Consider the following 21,154-nt stretch of genomic DNA (forward strand, 5'->3'; position numbering starts at 1 on the left):
CTGAAACTCCATTTAAAAAGCATTGGACTAGATGGTCTCTCATGAGAGTGACTTCTCGCTTAATGATTTGAGGATTGCTTATTTAATTTTGGGTCCAAAATCCAAGAGTTATTTTTCACATATTCATATGATGAAAGTTCCTAAGTTGGTACATTTAAATATAAGATCTCTGTTCTCTGGAAGCATTCTTTTGGCCAGAAACAAAAAAATGAATACTGACTATCTTTAATATCCTCTTTACATGACATATTACACACTTAAAAAAACTTTTATTCTGAAACATTATTATGTACTGAAAAGCCTGATTATATATATGTGTGTACATATAATATACATAACTATAATTATATGTACATATAATATACATAAACTATATATAAAATATAGTTTGTATGTAAAAATGTCTTTATTGTTCCTCCTGAAAAATGTATAAAGTGGTCCAGCCCATCATTGATCTTGCTGTTAACCCTTCACAGCTAACACAGCCCAATATCTGATTCCTTTATGCCCTTGCCAGTCCCACTTGCCACTTGCTATCCTTGGTGCCAATACACTTCTCCTTACCATGTACCCTGCACTCCTGTGCTTTGCAACCCAATAACTGTCCTCAAAATAATCCCTTTTTGTCTCCCATTTCTTTAGAATTTCTAGCTGCAACTTGCTAATCTATAACTTTTGTAAGATATCAGACAGTGAATAAATTCAGTCATACATTGCATAACAAGGTGTCAGTCAACAAGGACCACGTACACGATAGTGGTCCCGTAATATTATAATGGAGCTGAAACGTTCTTGCCATGTAGTGATGCATAACCACGGTAATGCCATAGCACATTTTATTACTCACATGTTTGTGGTGATGTTGGTATAAACAAACTTACTGTGCTGCCAGTACTATAATAGCACATCTAATTACATACAGCACATAATAGTTGATAATAAATGACTGTGTTGTTACTGGTTTGTGTATTTACTATACCATGCTTTTTGTTATTATTTTAGAGTGTAATTTAGTATTTATTTAAAAGTAGTTTGCTGTAAAACAGAATACCATGTTACCCTGGCAGCAGCTTCATACATCTTGCATTTGCTGTGTCTCTTGATTACATCATTTTTCTTTTGCACTTTATTTAATTTCATGTGGTTTTGTGCAGTAACATGCTGTGCAGATTCGTAGCCCAGGAGCAGGAGGCTACACCGCGCATCCTAGGTGTGCAGTAGGGTATGCCTTCTGGGTTTGTGTGTGTGAGCGCTCTCATGCTCATGCAACGACAAAGCAGCCTCACCACGCATTTCTCAGAAGGTCCCCATCGTTAAGCAGCACATGTTATATTTGTTGAATAAATGAGTAATGAAAGTATTTATGGATTAATGTGGTAACATATAAGATTTGAAAGAAAAACTTCATTAAGAAACAGGGACTTTAATCTGAAGGGATACTAAAGAAAAGAGAAGAAACCTTTGGCAAACAAAAAATTATTATGTATTTGGTATTGTAGTAGCCTCTTCATATTTTGTTGCTTTATTTTTTAAAATCAGAAGACATTACCCATTACCATTTTACAGAAAAGAAGTAAGGTCATGAATGAGTTAAATATGTTGCCAGTGTAAAGCAGGTGAGGGGCAGAGAGAAGACTCAAACCCATGTTTGCCCAACTGCAGTGGCAGAATCCTTCCCATACCATATCACATCTTCAAAGAGTGGGGGCACTTTGGTAATAGGAGAAAGTCCGTGAAACCACATAGAAGTAGAGAACTGGCTCTGTCTTCTCTGAGGCAAACTGCACCTTTTCCTTACACCACACGAGGAAGGTGATTGGACACCATTTTTGCCCAAGGTCATTTCATCATATGTAAATAACACAATTTTTTCTTGTTTCAGCTCACTAGAAGGCTTGTCTGATATAGCGGTTTTCTGAATTACAGATTTTAAATGAATTTTATTATTTTCAAGTAATATAACAACTGAAGTTAAACTGAGTATTGCATCTTAGAAATTCTACCTTAATGGCTGTAATCAGCATATCCAGGTACTCACTGATTTGCTTGTTATTGTTTAAATGTCATCAGTAAACTAACTTCCCCTAACACTCCTATTTGCTGATTTTAATAAACTGAAATTCAATTTTTTTGTTGGTGTATATGTTTTAAAATTTGAAACAGTATGGTTTTACTCTATTTTTATGAATAAGAACTTATTTGGTGTAATAACATGGATCACCCACTGTAAGAAACTCATAAAGATAAATAAAGATGAAGAAATATTTTACTTTCTTGCCTCCTCTTAGTTTAAAAGTTAGGAGTATCCAACATTAAAAATTAAACTAGTTTAACAGCAGCTGCTTTTTCTTTTAGTGTTTTGCTAAGAGTATCATACATATTATCTCACTAGAGTCTCAAATTTAAAGAAAAATTTGGAGAGGAAAGTTATATTATCATCCTATAGATGATGAGGCTCAGGCTTGAGACTTTGTCTAAGGTTTGTAGAGTCCAGGAAGAATGTATTGTTCTATTGACCTTCTCCCTATTGACCCAAAGGTTGATGGGCATATTCTGCAGGAGAGAGTTTACTTCTAAACATACAGGTTTCCCTTGACAGGGGGGGATTCTCCTGTCCTGAAGAATTAATTGGTCAGGAAGTCACCATCCGCAGAAGGTATTTTTGATATTTGATTTACTCTGAATTTTACACTGAATTTTTAAAACTCCACAACTTGAGGTTAACTTACTCCCTTAGAACTAACTTTCACAGCGTCTGTAAATCTTTACATTATATAATCTAGGAAACTTATTTGCAATAAAAATTAGTGGCAATAAAATGGAGGGAACTGAAGGAGTACCTAACCTTTCTTGGATCAAAGAACCTTTTGAGAATCTGACTAAAGCTATGAACTCTGTATACAGAAAAGGCTGCCAGATTTCCTTAAAGTTTCCAGCTTTCTAAGGTACTGAGAACATAGAAAGTATTTTTCAACTTAGATATTATTAAAGAGAAAGATTTTGAACAAGACGTTTCAGAAGATGACTCTTGCACATAATTTGAATATAAAACAAGTAAGTCCCTGTTGCCTCAAACCACAATTTTGAGTGAAGAAAGAAACATATTATTCTCTGACAGCTTTATACTCATGAATTAATATGTAGTGATTCTACATCCTGAGAATGTGCTATGTGCCATGAAACATTGTTTTAAAGTTTAATGTTTGGTTAGAGAAAAAGTGAACATTAGTAACACTTAGCAAAAATTAAAGAAAATTGTGAATTATTTGCAATGGAAAATGATTCCATTTCACTTTATAGTATTTTCATTTAAAAATAAATTTCATTTTGATATATAAGAAATCTGTAAAGCAACCATTTTTTTTGCAGAAATAGATTCCAAATTATAATTGCATTCTTTAAGAAAATAAGATTCGTTAGCAGCTCTTACCTCATCAGAACCAGATCCAAAAATCAGCAAGTCAAAAGGAATTGCTGCAACCATGTCAATCAGGAACCAGCCTTTGAAGTAGTGTATTGCTATTTTGGCGGGATCACTTACCACTTCCTCATTCTGATTTACATATGTTGTTCTGAAGTTTATTAGAATATCTATGATAAACATAATATCCACAATCAAGTCTACCACATTCAAAGGGCTGCAAGAATAGCCACATTCTCGTCTTTTCTGTTCTTCTCTGTCATTGAGGAGGAAGGCTGCAGAGTAGGGAGTGAATATAGCAGTGTATATGACCAAGAGGAGAATAAGCCAGTCCCAGACGGCCTTGAAAGGACTGTAGTGCAATATTGTAAACTTGTTCATGCGTGGTGTCTGCAGTTTATATTCTGGGAGGACGTCAGCTCCTAAAGAGAGTACCTGAATACAGGAAAGAAAAGCATACAGTATATATATATATATACACACACACACACATATATATATGTGTGTATATATATATATAAGCCATTATTTAATTTATAAAACTATACACATACTAAGGTAATTATACAACAAAGTCTATTAGAAGGGATCCATGTAATTAAATTTATAATTGTGAAATATGTATAAAAAACAAATGTATTTGAAGCAACCCATATAAGCCCCCACTAGTATATTTAACTTCAGAAAACCTCATGGGTGTTTTTGATAAATATGATTTTCACTGAAAAATAATAAATATTGTCACTAAGATATCAACTAATGGTTACTAGTTCCTTTGGAACATACTATTAGTCAGAAATAAAAATGCATAGTTGTTCTTAGAAAATCATGAAATCAGTTTGACACATGAGTAATTCAGTTTTCAAGATTGGCTGTAATGAATAGAAACAGTCTATTTGGATCCATGATCATATTTATATTCAGGGACAAATATACTTTTGCCTGAACTCCTCCACCAATTTTTAGAGAATTGTGAAGAGAAAATAGTGCAAGTGTAATGGGGGTAGAGGGTGGGGAGGCCATCCCCAAATTCTCCACAGCTCATGGTTTTGGGGTTGGGGGAAGGAGATAGTACAGCTTTTAAGGTACTTTGCATATCTATGGCAGGCTAGTAGCTAAGGCCTGTAGGAGGGAGGATAATACTGTTTAAAAGACTTTGTACATCAATGACAAGGAGAGAGAGAGTTCTAGGGAAGGAGAAAGCCTTAAGGAGGAGACTATGCTGTTTGAAAGGATGAAGAAGGGCTTCCATCTGCCATGAGAAGAAGCACAATGAAAGAAACATGTTAAAGAAGCATGTTGAAGCAGCAGGTTGGAGCAGCCATGTGACAAGTAGCTATGCAGTTGGCAGTTAAGATCGGGCCATGTGGCATGGGCTAGCAAGAAAGTAGGCACGCTGCAGTTTTGATTGTGCCTGCTCCAGCAGACACCAAAGCCACCAAGGACTCTGCCTTGCAGACACAGCCTCTATCTGGACTCTTGGAACTTGGGACATATGGAGAGGACACTTTCTTAGGACCAGTGCCTTTACTGGACTTCATCATGATCCAGTGTAACATGGCACATGCTTTTCTGGACTACGATAGGGAGGCTGAAGACAATGTACCCCAGATTCTGAATGAGAGAGCTGGCAGATAAGGAATGGGGAACTATTTGGCTTGGTTTTGGGGAACTAGGGGAGTGCTAGGTCTTGTGGGAAAACAGGGCTCTAAACAGAAGTGCTCAGAGCACCCCCAGGTTGGAATATTGTGAATAAACACCTGCTTTTCTCTACAGTAATTGTTGGGTCTTAGACCAAGGTACCACATGAATGAGCCCCCCTTTGCTTGGTAACACAAGGAGATGCTCAGAAGAGTAACCTGGAAGTATGCAGAGTACTTAAATTCTTAAGATTTATTCTGTTTAATAAGACACTGAGTAGACTAAAGTAGTTCATCTTTTAGAGTCTTAGTTTATCTGAAAAAAGAAAGAAGTGAGTTAAACTTGAATTATGACCATACCCAGGAGAAAAGTCCATTAGTTTGTGATTTTAAACCAAGTTTCAAGAACCAATGTCAAAACAAATAAATTATCTAGCTTTCCAGTAAATGTAATTAGCCTTAATACATGGCTTTTAAGGCATTTAAAATTTTGATGGCTATACAAATGTCACAGAGAGGCATTTTAAAAGGGAGTAGTGGTTATAATTTTATATTATGAATATCCCAAATATATGCAATGGCCCTATTTCAAAGTTAATTTCACTAAGTAAATTTTCTTAGAATAGATTCTTCTAAGTGCAGATAATACATTATCAGCTTTGCAACATGGCTCTCAGGAAACCCCATTAATTAGTCAAAGAGTGATCTCTGTGTTCTTGGTAATTCTACCCATGTAGGTTTTACTTATAATAATAAACTATTTTAGGCAAGTTCCAATTTTATTTTTATTGTTACACTTAATATGTTTTCCCTCCACATATAATGTTATTATTCCTATTTTTTAAAAATAATTTATTTATTTGTTTGTTTACTTGTTTTTATTTTTAGAGAGAAGGGAAAGGAGAAAGAGAGGGAGAGAAACATCTCTGTGTGGTTGCCTCTCACTCGTGCCCCCAATTGGGGACCTGACATGCAACCTAGTCATGTACCCTGACTGGGAATTGAACCAGCGACACTGGGCTCACAGGCCAACACTCAATCCACTGAGCCACAGCAGCCAGGGCTATTATTCCTATTTTTTAAGACTGAGAAGTTAAATAACAACCTCAAATAAGGTATAGCATGACTTTTAAATATAACCAAAAGAGTTCAGTTAAAATAGGTAAAGCTCTTCTTATATAATAGCTAAAATGATTTAATTAGCTTTGAAAAAAATGATAAAGAACCTAACCATATTTTTTTTCATTCAGAGTACATTTGTAACTATCAGTAAATGAAGGAAACAGGGCTTTCATTTAAGCTATTATGAGAAGTGACAAGAATTATTTATAACTTAGACAAATCTGGAAAATAAAATGACTTCATTACTTATGAAACACTAAAAATCCCTAGAATCCAAGATCTATACTTCTAATGATATCTGACTTACAAAATCCCAATAGGAATACATAATGTTAAAATAATCTGTCAATTGATAAGTGCAGACTAATAGAACTCTGATTCTGTTGTGTTAGTAAGAAGACCAGTGTCTGATATTTTTATCTGGAAAGAAGGGATCATCTCTTTTGATGTCATTATGTAATGCCCCTTTCTCAAAAATCAGGGATGCAGAAAGTAAAATCCAAAACCTTATTTTGGCTTTCAAAGTCATCTAAAATATGGACTCATTCTATCATTCCAGTTTCTTCTGTCATTAGATTCCTCTATTCCCACAGTGTACTCTGGCAAGACATGACTAAAATTTTTGAGCTGTTGAGATCATCCCAAATTGCTAAATTCACAAATTTCTCTCATAAAAAAAGAAATGTGGTTATTCAAAAAGAACAAAAAAAATGTCATTTTTAAAGGCACGAATATTTGCCTGAACTTGCTTCCTGCTTCAGTGACCTGCTTCTGAGACCAGCCTCCCACACGGGGCAATCTAATACCTGTTTTAGCAGAAGAAGTTAGACTATATAGAGCACCTTGGAGCTTCCCCTGAGGAGTAAAAACTGTGGATGGAATTCTTTCCACTGCACATATACACAAATGGGAAAGGAAAGAATATTACATGCAGGGGTAACAGAATGAACAAAGATAGGAAGGCATGAAATAATGTGTTGTGTGTTTGTGTGTTGAGGAATTCTAAGCTATTCCGTAATGCCAATGGATAAAGTGCAAGGTAAATAGTGGTGGAGAAGGGCAGTGAATAGGGACAGTGACAAATTAATAGAAGACCTAATGTGACATGGTAAGCATCTCAGATCTTCTCCTTTAGGTGAGGGTTTTTCACACTTGAATGAAGTATAGGCTCCTTTTTAATTTAATTTAATTATTTTATTTTCAGAAATCCAGGGTTTACTGAATCAATTAAAAAATATTTTAAGTAGGTACAGTTTATTTATTTATTGGTTTATTTAAGTTGTTTTTTCCATTGCTCATTTTATTGCTTTTCTATTACAATTGTCCCACTTTTCCTCTTAGACTCCTTTTAAGGCTAAGATACTTATTTCAGAACCACAGTGATGATTCATAATATTTTAATTTATAATATTAGGTAAATATGTACAAAAATAAAATTAGGTTAAAACTTCTTATGCTTATACCTCTTAATATGACTGTTGTGGATTGAATTGTATACCCCCAAGATATGTTGAAGTCCTAATCTCTAGTACCTGTGAATGGGACCTCATTGGAAAATACTGTCTTTGCAGATGCAATAAAGTAAAAATGAAGTCATAGTGCATGGCAGTGGCCTTGATAAAATAATTGGTGTCTTTACACAAGGAGGGAAATTTGGGTGCAGAGACACAAAGACATACAGGAAGACTTCCATGTGACAATAGAGGCAGATATAGAGCTGCAAGCCAAGGACCACCAAGGACTGGCGGCAGCCTCCAGAACCTAGAAGGTAAGCCTGAGACAGATTTTTCCTCAGAACCTCTAGAAAGAACTTTGGTTTTGAACTCCCAGTCCTCAGAATTGTGATATTTTGTTATGGCACCCTAGAAAACTAACACAATGACAAAAATATAAACAAATAAATTACAAAAGTATTTGTGAACTATCATCAGTAATTTGATATTTGACATACCTAATTGAACTGTGTTATATGCGGTTTGATCTAATAGATAAAATATTTTTCTCAATTCTAACCCTAATGCCTTTTTGCAAAGGTATGTTATCAAAATACAATAGTAACACGAACTTGAAAAATTTTATTAATAATTTGGGATAATCTAATCTAATTTTTGATTCAAGTTTTATTCCTACTAGGTTTACAAGCCAGTTTGTATAGTATAACTTGATACTAAAATTCTTGTTTACTTGAAGTTTAGTTTTGCTTTGGAGCATTGTTGAATTCCACATTAAGTAATTATTTAACCAAATTATTTCTGGAACTAGGTTCAGGAAGGTAGTTCATTTGCTATATTCCAATATATCTATTGACACCAAACCACTGAAATTTGGTATATACGACAATGGAGCATGTTTTGAAAATGTATTTGTAGTAATTGGTATGGTACTAAAAGTTATGGTACAAATTTTTTTGATTTCTCCATGCTATGCCATTTTTATATATTCATTCAATTCTTTCATGAATTTTACCAGCCAAATGACTTCAAAAACTTTTATTTATAGAGCATACTTCAGCATCATGATATCTCATGGTAAATCCAAAAGCAGTGCTAGGCACTGAAGTCAGGTCAGATGGCACTACCCTGGTATTAAGTGATTATCTTATTGATTCAGAAGATCATTATATTGTTTTAACTTTTCACTAAGATATAAGAATTTTTAAGATTTTCCAGGAGAACTTATGACCCTTTGAGAACATTCCTTTCCATGAATATCAGTTTGAGAATTGTTAAAGATTACTAGACAAAGAAGGCAAGGTGGCCACGTTTAGTTTTAGATAAATGTAGCTGGCAGTGGAATGGAGGAGAAACGAAAGAGTGGCAGACCAGAGGCTTAAAGACCAATTAGGGCTTTGGTACTAAGAAAGAAAAATGCAAGAGAGGCCAGGAAAGCCTGTGCTAGAGACCAGGTGTCAGAGAGGAAGAGGGGAGATACATTTGAGAAATAAATGCCTCTCAGGGAATAAGGATGAGGAGTAGAGAAACATTTATTTATTTACAGTTCCAATAATGGGTCTTATTGGAGCTAATCATAGTAATATAAATATCTGAAGTTTCAACCAAGTTTGGATTTAGGGAAAGAGCTTTAGACTTTAAATCCGTAGACCTCAGTCTGAATTCTTGATACAGTTTTTATAGTAACTCACTTAATTTCTCTGGACTTCAGTTTCTTTTCATGTAAATGATGGGGACAGTAATTTTTGCCCAAATCACCTATCTGTATGGAACTAATGTATCACATAAGGTAATTTCTACAAAAGTATCTGATAAATATTTACATCAGGTAATTTTATTAAACCAAAACACTTATGAACCAGTTGGAGAAAGCTGAGCACTGACTGGACATTGATAATATTCAGTAATTGTTTGTTATCTATTACTTGTAACAAACTAAGCCAAAACATAATGGCTCAAAACAATTGTCATTTTTCCTCATAAAACTACCACTGAATGGAATATTTATGTTGTATGTTATTTTTGTAAACATCTTCATTATATATTCTTTTTATAATTTATTTCTAAAAATTTTATTTCTCTTGAGGAATCAAAGCTTTCATCTTTCTTTTGTTTTAAAAAATGACAATGAAAGAGTTATTTCATTAATTTTAATTTCTTTTTGCTTTCTTGCAGAGAAGTATGAGTTTAGAATTTTAGTACAATTATTTATATTTCTCTTTATATTGTTTTAATAGTTCTATTTCCATTTTAATGGCCTAAATGCATACATATTTTATAGTGTTATTTCTTATTTCTTTGGAAATAAGGTAAATGTAGAAATCATATTTCTCAAGTAGGGTAAAATTAATCATAAAAGGCTTTGGAGCTACTGTTAGAAATAAAATATTAGGTAAGTATTTGTTTTAAAAATGTGAATAGGACTCTAAGGGGTCCATGATTAAAAAGAAAAAGGCTGCTGCACAGTCTATTAACTTTCCTTAAGAGAGCCAACTTCTCCCACACATTTGAGAAACAACATACTTTAAAAGGATAAAACATGATTAATTAAACTATGATAAGGCTCTTCTTTTAAGAGAGAAAAAGAGGGGTTTAAAACCTCAAGGTATAAAAATGGGAGACTCCATGGTCTCTAGAAAGACATTTTGATTTTCTCTTTCCTGAAACCACTAATTATGTACAGTTTAACACAGTCTAAAATATTGTTTTCTTTACCAAATAGAGTTTTTCTTGTTGCCAGCACAGTGTTATTTGTTTAACTCTAAGTAACTGTTAAATGTTACATAAAACCAAAATCTTTATAGGAAACAGCACTATTTATTCAATGAAGATCTGCTGTGAAAATTTTGTGCAAACACCAAGATTAACTGCTGTAGGGAATGATTAAGTTTTCCAAAAGATTATACAGTACTTTTGGCAGCTGTTGAAGCCACACTGAGGTGTTTGTAGTGAATGCTCTGCTCATCTCTTATCTACCCTTTACTCGACACTTTGCAGCTAACTAATAGGCTAGTTGTATTTTTAACTATTGGGAAGAGCAGTCAGTTACAAAATGCATCAGATAGAACATATAGCATCTGTTAAGATTTAAATTTCCCTGGCTTTTCTGCAGATGATTTAAGAAATACAGCAAAACCTGAGTAATTATGGAAACAGGCAGCCCCACTGATGATTACCCAGGTGTTAAAATTATAAGATGAAAAAGATGCACACCATAAATCAAAGGTGTCACATAGGAAGTTTTTTTTTATAAATAAGATATTAAAATTAGGTTGTAGAATCACTGCAGTATTCTGTATTGAAATAATTTTCTAAGTCTTAAAGTACAGATATTTAGTCATTTATAAGTGTGTGCACATGTGTGTGTGTGTGTGTGTGTGTGCATGCATGTTGAATTGAGTCGGGATGATTGTATGATTTTGTCAGTATCAGAGTCAACTAGGTTCAGCTAAATGTCAGGTTTAGTGTTTTGTACAAAATATAAAATATTAGCTTCTTAAAATATGTGTGACTCAGTATAAGAGAAATAAGTTAGATAATTAGGTAAACACTTATACATTTATAGCATTCAGAAATTACTCAAATATACACATATTGAAGGATTAAACTCTTAACTTTTACACCAGTGGCCAGCTGGATAGATGCCTCGGTTCTGGCCCTGACTCCTGTGCGGAGCTGAGCTTCTGGCACTGCCTCGTTTCTGATACCAGATGCTCTCTGGCCTAATGTTTGCTCGCTTGAGTCTTTTTCTTCTTTCCTTTCTCATGGAAACTGTACACATGCACTTTTCTCTCCATTTTTAGATCTTTGTTTTAAAATTGATTTAATGTAAGAAAAAAAATCGAATTTAGGAATAGGAGTAAAGTACACTGGTTCATAAGTAAGCCTTTCACAAGGTTTTTCAAAAGCACGGACGACAGAACAGGCTTCGAGATGGGAGAGGGAAATAAAGGGTTTGGTTACAAACCCTTTATACAACTTAAAGTATCATAGAGAGATGTGTCAGGTGCCACTAGAGGGCAGTGCCCAGCAGACAAAGCCTGGGATTGATCTTCGTGGGGTGTTGGAGCTTAAGAGTTGATCCCGCAGAGGCAGTGGCTGAAGTTCTGAAAAGTGGATTCACTTGGCAAAAGAGTGCAAAGACAGAGGGACTCCACTGGCAATAACTAAAATGTGGAAGGCAAGACAGTATTCCTGAGAAATATATATACAGTAAGCACCCAAAATAGTTGTTGAATAAGCATGCTTGTGGCTTAAAGGAAAAGAGACAATGGAGGTGGCAAGATAGAAAAATCATTAGAGAAGGGATTATGAGAGAGGCAGCTGCTGTGCACCAAAATTTGTCATTCTCCCTTCCACAGAGTAGAGTTGTTGCTAGAATGTGTCTGCCAAGCCAAAAAACCTACATTTCCTAGTCCCATTTGCATCTAGATATGGCCACATGTCTGAAGAATAGCACTTCTTGGCTGAAGCCTTCAAGAAGCAAGTGTGTCTTTCCCTGCCTCCTTTTTTTCCTTATACTACATAAAGTCATATGCTTCCAAGGCTTCAGGTCCTTAAATCTTGTGGGATGGTGGAGCCTCCAGATATTGGAAAACTGGCTCACTGAATTACCAAGAGGAGAAAAATTATTTCACAGTAATACCAGCTTCTGCTATTGCTTGAGCATGAAATACACTATTAGTATAAGCCATGGTAATAAAGAAGTTTATTAGTTCTAGCAGTTAGCATTATCCCAATAGTTGGGATCTTTGATAAGACAAAGACCTCAAAAAGGCAAAAGAGAAATGTCAAGTCCGTAGCTTATCTCATCTCTTTCTTTTTCTCCCTTGAGGTTTAGTTTAATAAAATCATGTAACTAGGTTAACAGTGGCATTGTGTCAATATGTAAAAGACCAATAGAGCCACATCTTCATTTGGCAAAATCACAGGGACCAGCTCACCTATCAGTTTGGTGATTTTTTCAAGGGTGGTATAAATAAGGGGAAAGAATCACAAAAGAACAGATGTGGTCATGCTCACTTAACTCAGGCAGGCTCTTTTGCTCAGGTGTCCCCAGAATCACTACTGTCAAAGCTAAGCGTGACAGGAGGGATGCTCCTTTGGGGGATGATGTGTTCTCTCCAACACTTCCCTTAGGCCACTGCTGCCACCACTGACACCTGGAAAAGGAGCTAAGCTGCCTTCCTCCATGTCCTCTGGCAGTCTATTTTGGCCCTTGCTCATTTATTCCTTGAAGTATTGTAGGTGGGATGACACTGTGACTTACGAGAGAGTGCCTGATCAGCTCATCAATACTTTGTCTTGGAGAGCGAGGATAGTTAATATGGAGTCTCTTTTATGTTAACTAGGTCCAGTATTAAATTCTGACACTCAATTCTCTCAACAGTTCTTTGAGATAAGCATTATTATCTATATTTTCATTGACAAGGAACCTGACTCAGAGAGGGTAAGTAATTTACCTTAGGTCTCAGAGACAACTATACTATGATGAACCATAAGATTCTCAAACTTTATTGAATGCCTATTATTTACTGAAAGCTTGATGGGCATTATCCCATTTAAATGTTACTGTTTTTTTGATGTAAGTGCTTGCTGTGTGGTTGAATTGTAGCTCCCCCAAAAGATATGCTCTAGTTCTAATCCCTAGTTCCTGTGAATGCTGCCTTATTTGGAAGTAGAATCTTTGCAGATTTGATCAAGTGAAGATGAGGTCATACTGCCCTGCAGTGGGCCCCTTGCAAAGAGGAAAAGAGGCACAGAGACAGGTGCACAGAAAACATACTGTGGGACAATGGAGGCAGAGGTTGCAGTGATATGTCTCTGAGCCAAGGAACACCAAAACTGCCAGCAACACAGATATTAAGAGAAAGGCGGGAAACAGACTTTACTCTAGAGCCTTCAGAGAACATACACCTGCTAATAGCTTGGTTTTACGCTTTTAGCCTTCAGAATAATGAGAGAATAAACTTTTGCAGGTTTAAGCCACTCCATTTGTAGTCATTGGTATGGCAGCCCAGGAAGCTAAGACAGTGCTATTGTTTAGTCCACATCTGAAAATGTAAGTTAGGTTTTCCCAGAGCTCTCTGGTTCTCTAGGGCCCATGTTCTTATCTATAGCAGCATGCTGGTATTCAATTCATTTCATTATGGGGATAAAGCCTATGTTTTCTTACTATACATACTGTTTCCAGAAAAAGAACTTATTTTATAAGGGTCTGTGTGAACATTTTTATAGTTATCAAAATGCTTCTAATAAAATTCCAGTTACTTAAGGCAAAATAGTGAATAAAGAGAATTTGGTAGAATAACTTCTTGTTAAGAGCCTAAGTACTACTTATTGAGATGGACACATGTAGAACATATGATGAGCAAATTATAAGTGTTAGATTGCCATAATGAGTGCTAAAATAAAAATAAAGTTAATTTCCACTAATTAGAAAAGCATAATCTGTCAAATATTGCTGACTCTGGACTAAAATGACCCTATTATATATCCTAGCTCTACCATGACCATTTAAAAAATCTCCCTGAACATCATATTCCTTAGCAGCAAAATGAGGACAGCAATATCTGCCTCATAGGTAGATAATCCCTGTCTCACCCTAAACGCCCAATAACTGAATATTGCTACTATAATTTTAGGAACATTTAACTTGAACTACTCAAAATTAAGTTATAAATAACACTGAATGTCAATTATAATTATTTACTTAACCCAGTTCCCTGATGTCACCCTTGAATTAAGTCAGTTATGCAAAGAAAAGACAGCAGAAGACAGATGGGTAAGGCCCTTGGTTTTGCTGGTAAGATAAAAGTTTTCCTTTAATTATGAATATCTCAGCTGTGCTATGTTGGCTTGTGGGCCATTTGTAAAGTGGTGATTTAGGGAATCATCCATTTCTTAAAAGCTCTCAAGCACTTTGAAAAGACCCAGTTGAAGCAAAAAATTAGGTATTTCCTAATAAAAGCATGTGTCCTGGAACTAGGGGACACTTAGTTAACCTGGTTGGAATGGCTACCATAAGAAATAACTGCACATCTGATGGGTGGTTGGAGAAAATTACTTTTGAGCATTTTCTGAGAATGCATGAATTTCTCTATTTTTCTGCAGGTAATGAAATGGCATTTCTTTAAAATGAATTCAGTAAGTATTTATGGAGTTCCTGTTCATTTAAAAATCTGATACTTTCCAAGAACCTGGTAGAAATAATATATATAACAAAATCAGTATGATATCTGTGATTCTGCGATTTTATTATTTTTCTTATCTAACACAAATTGTTTGCTCAATTACACTAAATCAGTGTGATTTTTAAATATTTGCATTGTCTACAGATCAAGGATTTATGTATTTTAATGACAGAAATTGACAACACTCTCCATGAAAATTCCAGGATGAAGGAAAAATGTAAATGCATGTGTATATATATGTGTGAGCAAACATAGAATTATCTACCATAGTGTATTATCCTGGGATATATGGATGGGCTTTTATTATCTCCTTAAAATTATCTGAAAGAATTTAAGATGCGTGCTGTGTTTATTTCTCAGGGAATATATGTTCATGTCCTTTATGGATTCTCAGTCACTTATGACCTGTAAGTAGGTAAAAACCTTGACTTAGAGCATAAACTTCTATGGTTCTCTGAATCCCTTAGGACCAAAAACACATTTATAATTGAGAGAGAGAGAGAGGCAAAAGAATAAGAATAAGAGATGTTTAGAGAGAACATGAAGCATAAAGTAATGAGGATGTCACTAGTAGGAAACATGCTCAAAGTTACAGTAAAGTCAAGGATGGCATCTTCACTGACTAAAGCACAGGTGAACTGTTTCTCCATTATAGATAGAATTTTCTTCCAATATTTCCATGGTGAGTGATCTGCTAATACTCTGGCCTGTGCTTTGCTTTTAAGTAACTTGGCTTCAAGTACAGTTTCTCCTTTCTGCTAAATTTCCAAATGAGAAATGTCTCCCTGTGGGGGATTGAGCACATTCCATTACTTAAGTAGCATTAACAAATGCGTGATACTCCTACCAAATTTGAAGTTGATGAGTCTCACTTTGTGTGGCCATGTCTTATGATTAAGGATAAGTTAATAGTATGTAAAACCTGATCCTAATTGCAGGAATCCATTTAAGTAATTTACTTTAGTAAAAAGTCCTTGGAAGACCATCATTTGCTTCCAGGACTTGTTCTTTTTGGAGGTCTGACAAGCTTCATTAGGGACCCAGAAGAGCAATGAGTAGAAAAATGACAGAATTCTACAGGTCAACTCAGTACCACCATAAGAAGTAAAACAAGATGCTTTCTACAGACTCAGATGTTAAATCATCTATTTTTCCTTATTTTTCTCCTTCCCTCCCATCCGTCCAAAATGAAAAGGTTTAACAGATGCCAAATTATAAATTAGGTTATAGGGTTGTTTACTAGATTCTAAACTGGCTGATGGCTTTAACCATGTTTGCTTTATTTTTGAACTTAAAACCACCCCATGTTCATTGCTGCCCACACAGTAAGTACTCAATACATATTTTCCATTGGATAACTAACTTGTGATCCAAGTAGTCAAAATAAATAAAAAGGAGGAGGTTGATTATGTGACAAATTATATTGTTTTTTTCTTTTTAAAAAATTCAAAAGGTACTCTTAAAATGCCTTGCTAAGTAAGACTTAGAAATAACTCTTAAGTATGGCACGGGTAACCTGATTACTAAAAATCTAATTGCCTCCACCATGTTCAAATAATATAAAAAAAACCAAAGGGGAAAAAAAAAAGAGCATTCCACAGTCAAAGAATTACTGAATAAACCTGCACAAATTGATTTTAATTACAATATATTATTTGCTTTTTTCAAGAGAGAAAACAAACCATATATTCTACTATAAGTCATGGTAAATCTTGCAATTAAATCTCACACTGATTTCATCACAGTCAAAAAAGAGTTATACCTAAACAAGGGCTAGAAATGTCACTGAAATAAGCTTCCTTGATAACCACCTTTCAATTGCAGTCTTAGTCATGCAGAAGAATCTTGCGTAGGTCATTCAAGAAAATCACCTTTCACTTTCTTAGTAACTTTAAAGCAATGGGCATATGAAATGTCTGAAATCAATGAAAATAAATAAATATGACATTCTTACTTATTTAGAGGACTTGATGTAGAAGCATCAATTTTGTGCCAGAGAATCATTAGTGTCCTATTTTTGTTTCTCACCTGGCAGGGATAACTGTCTAGGAGGTAATTGTTCATGATTCTAAATTGTCCTGAATTCCATTTTGGCTATTATATTTTTTATATCATTAGAAATTTTTTACTTTGACATTTTTCTGGAAAAAAAATACTCCTAAGATTTTTTACTTTTATCCATGTTCCCCTGGGGAGGCATGAATCTGATCATGCTTTAAAAAATTCTGTGCAAGTGATACAGAACAAATGACAATCAAACCAGTTTGTGCCTCCTGATGATAACCTCTAGCCAAATAAATGTGTAATATGATTATGTCCACACTTCAATTCTCTTGATTTCTTTATTTTTGCAGCTATTACATCTTATTGATAGATAAAATATGCCAGTTTTTTCAAATCCAGCTCAAAACTGTTACATTTACTTTCTTGTCAGAGACAAATATAAATAGCAAAAGATGTGTATTATTTCCTTTCAGACGTTTTATACAACTTTATATGGTAAGCAGGAGGAATGTCCTTTAACATAACTCATTTCATAAATAACCTTTCTTTCAAATTTTACCTTATCAATACATTGTAAGTCTTTCAAATATAGAATATATGAAATTAAAATTCATTTTATATTGACACCTAAATCAGTGGTCTCATAACTCTTGGATTTCATAGCTGGGTGAACTAAAAAGAAATAGAGTATTTCACAGGATTGACCACATTTTTATTTAATCAATTAAGAATGTTAGGAAAAGCAGCTATCTTTCTCTACCACCATCAGTTTATAAAAGTATGTTAATATAAAAAGTCAGAAAAGATGAATGCTTAAAATAAAAAGCAGTTATTTTAAATAAGTTCAATTTTATGAAATCTTATCATATTGTTTCATCTTTCTCACTTTGGTGTAGACAGTTCAAACTGTGTTATCAACAAGTACTGCTCTGCAGACTAGGGTTTAGAAATATTGTCATAGTAATTACCTCAATTATAAAATACATGGGTTGAGTTAAACTACCTTCAGGATCCCATTCCAGCCTTAACATATTCTAAGTTTCTAATTGTTACTCTACTTTTTGTACTGTAAATTAATCTACTAGTCAAAGGTGGTTACTGTGTTGATGATACTAAAACCAAGCTCTGTTGAGGAAAAGTTTCCAATGCATAAATTTAATTTTTAAAGCATAAAGATGTATCATTTGATAGACAGTTGCCATGGCAGTGCAGTTCTTCATAGTGGCAGTCCACGGAGTACTGAAGTTTCTGTCCATGTGTGTTTGTATTTAATCCAACTGTACTAGAGTGAAAGCTGCCTCAGATCAATCATTTTGGACACAGGGATATTATTCTGTGCAAGAACGATTCAATGAGTCATGCTGAGTAATAATATGTACTGTATTATCTTTAAGAGTATAGGTAGGACCTGACCATAGTTAACTGTGCATATGAATATTATACATTTATCAAAAGTTCACTAAGTATCAGTTAAATATGCATCCTGCATGCAATCATGGATTTCTTTATCCCATTTTTATCTTTTTCTCTATGTATTTTTATGTAGCTATGCATCTAGAGGAGGCACCTGTTTTCCAAGATGATAGACTGTCCACTATTTAACTGCTTTTCAATTCGCCTTTAAGACTTTTTTTATAATCGTTTTCTTTGAGCCACACCTCTAAAGGTAATCAGAATTAACATAGCCTTGCACACAAATCAAACTTAACATCTCATTAGTGTGCTGTCTTATCTCTCTTTGTTTGATTGAATGCATCTACATCCTTGTTACTATAAGTTCAATGGTTAGAGGTTAAGCTTATAACTGTGATGCAAAAGTGTATAAACAAAATATGTCTATATATACACACATTATATATATGTATATATGTATATATATATATATATATATATAAAATCAATGTTGATATGTTGGCTAGTGTCTGTAAATAGCAAGAGAGAAACACTACATGTAAAATTGCTAGGGAACTCTTGTCTGACAATATGGTATCATGAACAAAACTCAGAAGATATCAAAAACACATTTCTGTAGCTCACTATACATGTTGTAGATTAGAAAGATTAGTTCTCTAGTAAAGCAAGTGGCAGTCAGGCTGCCATATTAAAATATATTACTTTACTGGTAACTAGTTATGGTTCCTCCTTCAATCTGAAGCTTTAAGTGATTTCCACTTAGGTAAAATACTCAAAATTAATTAATAACAGTAAATTTTGAAAAAAAAATTTAACTAGACACTAACGTTATGAATAACTTGTTGTGAGGAGAGGTGATTCTAATATATGAAAGGTCAATCAGAGTAATAGAGAATGATTTTAAAGGGAGAAATAATCACTTACAAATGATGAGATGCATTATGTTATCAATCTTTGCTTATGTCTGCTCTTGAAGGAAAGAGGGGGATTATCATGAGCAGTGTGACATTTCCAAATAATTCTATTTTACTTTAGGATGGATGTTAGAACTTTCCTATGTCAGTGAAAGTCTTTGTTCTGGGAATTCACAAGATATTTTTTTGAATGCAGCCTAAAACATCTCACACTGACTGAGGGCTGGAAAGCTATGTAAATTGCCTGTCTTTAGGGAAGAGTTTAGTCAGCAGAAGAAGTTTAAGTAACAGAGAATCTGGAAGTGATTGTTTTGCCAAAGGCTGTGAAATTAATATGTCAACTGAAATCTAAATGTAATCCACCATGCTCGATCGGCTGGTGAACTTGTACGTTTATGTGCTAGGAGCCCCTTTTGTCAGCTGCTCAGGTGTTTTGATGCTTACCCTCTCTGTCCTCTACATCTTGGGGTATCTACCCTGGCAGTGGTGCTCAGCAGTGGCTCAATTTAAATGTATTTGGTTATAAATCTTGGCAACTGTTTATCTTCACTGGAGGAGTCTGATTACTAGCTACCTGATACACTCCAACTTTAAATTAGAGAAGAAAAATTCAGCAGCAATTTTAAAACATTAAAATAATTGGCACACCAAAATATTAATAATATGTACCAGCACAATCTGGCCTTATGCCTTTATACTAAGGAATATAGTGCTATTAAACCAAGACAACCGAAATAAGCACATACACTACCTACTTTGCAGCTAGCTATTCCAAATTATGCAAGATTATCAACAAAATATCTTGGCAGAATGATTTAATTTAGCTGTCCTATTTTATATCTTGGACAAGATAGTCATTTTATAATGTATTTGAAAAGTTAAGGTGTCACGTGATGGTTAAATACTGTTATGCTATTTTATTTTATATTGACAAACTCAAGTCTTATAGACTCACACAATATAACACACATAAGGGCAAAAGCTTATTTTAATGTAATAACAAAATTTTCAAGAAACATTGACTGAACAATGACTATTTGATTCAGTAACAATAGTGCTGCCTGAGGTGGTCTCTGCACTCAGTTGCTCTTGAATTGACCTGGAGAATGAACATGCAAACTAATAATTTACAAGCAGAATCCATCAAGTACTAAGTGGCCATCTGGGGACACTTGACAAGGGTGCTATTTGAGTAAGTGTTAACGGTTAATGGGAATTTTTTATTTTTTTCAGTTGAAATGAGATGCTTTTCAGGAAGAGTCCATAACACTAGTAGGGTGTGCAGACATGCTCATCAAGATCATTCAGTGGGAGAAGGTCTTTAGCTTTTTTACATATAAGAACTATTAGGAAGCTTGTCAAAGGCTGATTGCTGCCCTTAACCCTTGTGTCTAGAGGAGCCTCAGGAATCTGCATTTTAACAAGCATCTAGAGGGAATCCAAAGCAGTTAGTCTCCCATGTATATATTTGTGTGTCTGTGATGTGTGTATTTGTCTGTTCATGTATGCTTGTGTGTGTGTTTGGTATGTATGTTTTTCTCTGTGTGTATGTCTTTGCGAGTGGGCACAGGAATGAGGATGTGTGGAGACGGTGTGGATGAAGAGGTCTATGGGGAGCAGGCTGCATGGGGTTTTGAATGCCTGGCTGAGAGGTCTGGCTTGTAAAGCCTATGGTTGTTACAAAGTTGTGGACTCCAAAATCCCAAATAATGGAAGTCAGTGAAAGAAATATTGATTTTTATCCTAAGAACTGCAAGTGAAGAAAGGCATGTTCTTTGATCTAAACAACTCTTGTTTGGGCGGGCGGCAGTCTCTTCAAAGACATACTTGAAATAATCTTGTGTAATCAGGACCTGGAGGTGAAGGGATGTTAAGTGGGGGTGAGAAGTGGTATCAAGAAATGCAGAAGGAAAGAGACTGTGTCAGAAGTCTCTCAAATTCATTCATTAAATCATTCACCCACATGTATTAGGGCCCTACTATGTGCCAGGCATTC

The 21,154-nt window shown here is 34.7% G+C and overlaps 1 protein-coding gene across 3 annotated transcripts in view; it reads right to left on the reverse strand.

Moving 5' to 3' along the window:
* KCNH7 (potassium voltage-gated channel subfamily H member 7) overlaps positions 1-21,154 on the reverse strand; it is a 516,764-nt gene that overhangs the window by 88,899 nt on the left and 406,711 nt on the right. For all 3 annotated transcript variants that reach the window (XM_090267694.1, XM_090267702.1, XM_090267686.1), the window contains one exon: positions 3,431-3,856. In XM_090267694.1, the coding sequence (XP_090123820.1) occupies positions 3,431-3,856 (426 nt within the window). The remainder of the gene's footprint in view (positions 1-3,430; positions 3,857-21,154) is intronic.

Source organism: Furipterus horrens, unplaced genomic scaffold, assembly GCF_987537825.1.
Source record: "Furipterus horrens unplaced genomic scaffold, mFurHor1.1.pri manual_scaffold_1, whole genome shotgun sequence".
Classification (NCBI taxonomy): Eukaryota; Metazoa; Chordata; class Mammalia; order Chiroptera; family Furipteridae; genus Furipterus; species Furipterus horrens.